Source organism: Bremia lactucae, linkage group LG10 (assembly GCF_004359215.1).
Source record: "Bremia lactucae strain SF5 linkage group LG10, whole genome shotgun sequence".
NCBI classification, from domain to species: domain Eukaryota; phylum Oomycota; class Peronosporomycetes; order Peronosporales; family Peronosporaceae; genus Bremia; species Bremia lactucae.
In genome coordinates this window covers 4,685,678-4,691,042 of record NC_090619.1, presented here as the reverse complement: position 1 = coordinate 4,691,042, position 5,365 = coordinate 4,685,678, and the positions used below count along the sequence as shown (strand labels likewise).

The 5,365-nt window shown below is 45.1% G+C and overlaps 2 protein-coding genes across 2 annotated transcripts; both read right to left on the bottom strand.

Annotated features, from left to right (window-relative positions):
• Positions 1–2,335: 2,335 nt before the first annotated feature.
• CCR75_009741 (uncharacterized protein) lies at positions 2,336–3,067 on the bottom strand (the record flags this gene model as incomplete). The annotated part of the gene is made up of 1 exon (XM_067967780.1): positions 2,336–3,067. One exon carries the CDS (start codon positions 3,065–3,067, stop codon positions 2,336–2,338), a length of 732 nt encoding a protein of 243 aa, XP_067819132.1.
• A 260-nt stretch (positions 3,068–3,327) lies between these two features.
• CCR75_009740 (uncharacterized protein) lies at positions 3,328–5,031 on the bottom strand (the record flags this gene model as incomplete). Its single annotated transcript, XM_067967779.1, has 1 exon — positions 3,328–5,031. One exon carries the CDS (start codon positions 5,029–5,031, stop codon positions 3,328–3,330), a length of 1,704 nt encoding a protein of 567 aa, XP_067819133.1.
• Positions 5,032–5,365: the final 334 nt, after the last annotated feature.

The window sequence follows — 5,365 nt, the reverse complement described above, 5'->3', positions numbered from 1 at the left end:
TGTGTGGCCGGCGTAAGCCGTCCACGAGGAACGGTATGCTTCGTTGACTCATGCACCGAATTAATGATGGCAAATGTTGCAATCGACAAGAGCTCACTTAAACTCGCAAATGAATGGCCGCAACTCTACGAGGACATGATTGCATGTTCCACCTGACCATATATTGCAGGACGGTCAGATGTTGACAAAAGCGATTTGCTAAAAGGAGTTCGTTTCTCAAACTTAACGCAAATCGCATTAAGTCTTTGTAGCTAGGCTTCGCGTCCAATGTCTTTGACATTGTGTCGTAAACGGGGAATCTCGATCTGAACCAGTTTTTGTGGTAGCGTATGGGGTCACGATATCATGTCAACTAGGACACGACCACAGCCTTCGGCTGCGATTGACTCTGGGACTGCATCAAGAAGAAACGTCTTGCTGAATCCATCCACAAACACAAGGATACAAGTATTATTGTGAGCGGCTTCGGGAAAACCCGAAAGCGAACACTACTGATATGGACCACCAGCTTTCCTCCGTAACAGGCAGAGGCTGTAATGATATTCGGGATGAAGGGCTAGACTTCACCCGTTGATAAACCTCGCAAGCACGTATGTGCTTGTGCACAAACTCCAAGCACAAATATTGTAAGTAGAATGACAACACGAGTTGTGTCCCGACAATGGCTGAGTAGCAAAGCAATATGTTGCGTGTTGTGTATCGATTCTCATCAGGTCGATACAATGACGACTATTCCTGTAGGAAATGTTATATGGATTTCTGATATATTTTATTATTTTTTTTTAAAAACTCTGTCTGCTTTATAGGCTTTTCTAAACTGTCTAGTAATGTTGAAGACGGTAAACTTGAAACAATGCGCTTATCCGCACTGTTGGTCGGCGCAGCCGGCTCAAAATCAGGTTGGTGTGAAAGGAGATCAGCGGCGACAATAAGTCGACCTGGCTTATATTCCACGGAGAAATTACACTCCGCGAAGAAAGACAACCACCTCCTATTCTTTGTAAGAGGTGTAAAAGCATGGTACATGCAGAAAATGATCGGCCTATCACTTATTATAAAAAATCAGCTTCAACCTTAGCTAGTGCATATTGCATAGCAAACAAATTTCTTGTCATGAACTGAGTAGTCATGCTCACTTGAATGGAGCTAACACGACTGATATCTGAGGACGCGCTTTGCGCGGTCTATGTCATATTGCATTAACGCACAGCCGATTGCAAAAATCGCAGGCAACACAGATTAGACGAAATGGTCTGTCTTGATCTGCAATCGCTAAGATCTGCAATTGCATCAGACATTGCTTGCTACGTTCGAAGGAACGCTAATAGTCAGCATTTCCATGACTACTTTCATGTAACAAAAGATGTGCACTATCATTTCGGCATATATAGGCCGCTAGCTCAAGGAACTTCTGAGATTTCTTGACGTCGACTGGCTTAAGTCCAATTGGTGATCGCCTTTATATTTCCAGGATCATACCGATTTTGACGACTTACTCAAAAAGTCTTGAGTCGCTTGAACTTCATGAGATTTGCATACAACTTATTCGTACGCATAGTATTAGCCCCTGTAGCATCACTAGCCACTGCTACATCAAAACGCTTGGGCGCTTACTGCTGTGACCGGAATATTATGCTCGCGCATGGTCTTTCTTAGCGGTAACAGATGCTCATGTTGCAAGGCACACTGTCATCCTCGTTAGAGGTGCATATCCTTTGTCACTTCGATTCGCATGCTGATGAGGGTAACATCATCAGTATTCCACTTTAAGGCTCATGATACTGTTTTAGTGGTCATCTCGGTCGAGAAAAGACCTACGGCTCCGTGAGCCAGAGTTATTGGTGGTCCAAACTCTATAAAATGGGTAAGCACCTATGTTCGCACACGTGAAACTTGCAAACGAACACGGTGAATTTGTGCTGGGAGCATGGCATATTAAAAGACCTGCAAATTCTCTTGCATTGTTTACTCCCCATTCGCGCGTCCAGTAGCGATAAGCGGGGTTGATTTAAAGACTTGAATTTACCACTGAAAAAAACTGTCAATCTGTATAGATAATATGCTTTATTCTTCTTTATTCTTCCTCTTATAGGTGATAATAAATTATGTAACGAGCAACCCGTTGCACGTGATGTCGCTAAAGTGTTTTTTAAAGCCATTTTTGGCTGAATAACGATTCCCATAAAGTATTGTCACGAAAAAGTTATCTCGCAGTAACAGTATTCTGAAGCAGCGGGTATAATTTCATAAAAATTGCTTCAAGCGTTTAAATTTTGTTTAATCATTCGACGATGGCTCCATAATGAAAGCTATTTTGTGCTCCTTTTAAAAAAAATTAGAACATGTTAAAGCCAGCACGATCATTCTTGCCACGGGGCAACTCAATCTTCGACTGATTTTTCACGATCACGTCCTCCGTTACAGCATATTGATCGCGCACGCCCTCTAGCGCGCGTAACAAGTTAAAGTACCACTTCACGTCAAGCTCTACAACGGCAGCAATGGCATCCTCAGCTGCCTTGGTACCAGCTTTGCACTCCTTCTCAACCGTGGCCGTGACGCTCTTTTCCTCGTCACCGTCCTTGCCACCCTTGGAAGAGGTAACCGTAGTCGTCGTACTTGATTCCGACGTGGCTTTCGTATGACATTTCTCGACTGCCGTCGCACGTGCTGCACTGTATTCGGCGAGCGAATCCCACGTCTTTTGCCACATTACTTGCGCTTCTTTTAGATGCATGAACGCGTACTTTTGCACCTCGACCCCAAAATTATTGCCATCCTCGACTTTCGGCACCTGAAGCTGAATCCACAGCTGCAATTGTTGCGTAGTATGTAATAGCTGGAGCACTTCATCTCCTACGATTGCCAACAGTGCCTGGACGTCGCCATTTGAGCTTACGGTCGCTGGGTCCGCCAGCACCTCCAGCGCAAACTTGGCGCGCAACATTGACGGCGTTTGGTCGCTCGTGTGCTGCTGCACCAGTGTTTGCACGTGCGCAATGCGTTGCGGGAGCTCCGAGAGACGTGCGACGCCCGCAGTGAGTACGGTCTCTTTGTACGTGCTCATACAGAATGATGGTATTGCTGCTTTCAAGATCTTTTTCAATTGTGAAGTAACGAGAATATTTTCCTAATGCATAGTTTACTTACTTCAAAACATGACGAGCACTACGATTTAAAATTTAAGAAAAGGTCTCAATAATAGGTCCATTTACCCAAGAAATGGTACGTAAGTGTAGAATTAAACGGGGAAAATAGGATAAGTTTTGGCATCACTCTCACAAAGTACACACGTGACACAAACATTAAACTACAAAACAATATAGCTCATAAAACAGCAGCTATCGTGGCTTTATGCTGCGCAACCAAAAGCTGGTTTTGAAAGGTCGATAGGTCCACGCTTTTCCCATCATTTAAGGCTACGCTGTCAATGGGTTCCTTATATCCAAGCGCTTGACGTGCTTCCGCCATTAGAAACACGCTTCCACACACAACGACGACTTCTTTGTCCTTTGATGCACGAGAACGAGCCAGCGCAGTCTCCAAACCCTTTGAAATACTCAACATCTCGGTAAACTCGTAAAAGTTCTCGCCTTGAGCACTCGCATTTGCCAATGCGCGATTAATATCATCCAGCGACGCGCCTCGTACATGATTCGCCTTGACTAAATGAATAAACGTCTGCAACTCCTTGTCGCTTGCCTTTGGATTTGTGTCTCGAACAACATTCATTATCTTTTCCAGCACCTTGTCGATAGCTTTATCAGCTGAAAAACCACATACAAACCGAAATTTCTGGTCCGGAAAGCGCTTGTATAACAATCCAATCAACTTGTCAATCCCTTGCGGATTATGAGCGACGTCGAGCACGACAGTCACCTTTCGTTCATTCGAATTCGGTCGAAGAACATGCAGCACCTGGAACCGACACGGCGGACGGGATTCCAATGCAGCAATAATGTGCTCGTTTGTTAACTCAATGCTTTTCTCGATACCACACGGTTTGCCAGTCTCTACAGCGTGCAACGCATTGAGCTGTACACACGCTTCACGGGCAATAGCGGTATTTTCAGCATTGTAATCATCGTCAAAACCCGTCTGAATCGGTACGTGTACGAGAGGGGCGTTATTTTGTGTGGCAAACTCCATTATGACATTCAAGGGGGTGTGAGGTCCTACGACCACGGGCACATGAGGCTTAATAATTCCTGCTTTTTCTCGTGCAATAGCCTCGCGGGTGTTGCCAAGTACACGCATGTGATCGAGCCCAATTGATGTGATCACAGAGAGAGCGGGTGTGACAATATTCGTCGAATCAAGTCGACCCCCTAGACCAGTTTCCAACGCGACATAATCAACGCCTTGCTTTGCAAAATAAATGAATGCCAGCATTGTCGTCATTTCAAAGAAGGTGGCTGGAATCCGAAGCTGGGCGCTTATGGTAAAGATTTCAGACAAAAGATTGCACACGTCACGCTCGGAAATGAATTGTCCATTGATTTGGACGCGCTCACGAAAGCTTGCAATATGGGGAGACATGTATAATCCAGTCTTATACCCTGAGCGTTCCAGTACTTTTGCTACTTTATACGTCACGGATCCTTTGCCATTTGTACCAGCGACGTGAACCACTCGCAATTGTGATGCAGGGTCTCCAAAGGCTGCATTGAGTCTTTGCATGTTTTCAAGTCCGTCCTTTACGGCGGTGAATTGATTTACTTGGTACAATCGTTGCAATAGCATCTCATAAGTCGCTGAATCCACTCTCACTGCCGAGTTCACATCGTTTTCAATAGTGTTTTTAGTGATGTTTTCAAGAGCAGGTCGCTGCGACAATGACCGCGAGCCATCCAGCAGCGACTTGGAACCCACGGGCGTTGAGAGCACACTGGAGTTTAAAAGTTGCAAAGGCTCAAAGCGCGCATAAGCTGCAGGCGCTGGGGCTTGGCGAAACCGTGCGTGGGTGAACACCGTGTAGGCACGGAACCATGGCCAGCGCCGAAACTTGGCATTTTGTTGTCGGAACGCCATGCTGTTTTTTATCTTGAGCGACAAAACAATTGTGAGTGTTTTAATCATAACTTAAACAGCAACCCTATACCTAGCTTTTCAATTTGAGCCTTATTTCGTAAAAAGGCGAGCGGCGTCCGAAACTTCAAGCATGCGTAACGCTTTTTTAGGTACGTTTGGTTACAATGTAAGAGAAGTCGAGTTGCTCTTAAACTAGCTAAATAAAGTGTCACTAATTGAGTAGGCGTAATGGAGTCGTTGAGAATCACTCCACTCTTTCTACAGCGTAAGTGTACCACGGCTGCATTTATCTCAAGTATTCTAGTAGCTAATCGTGCCCTTGGAAGATCTTCGA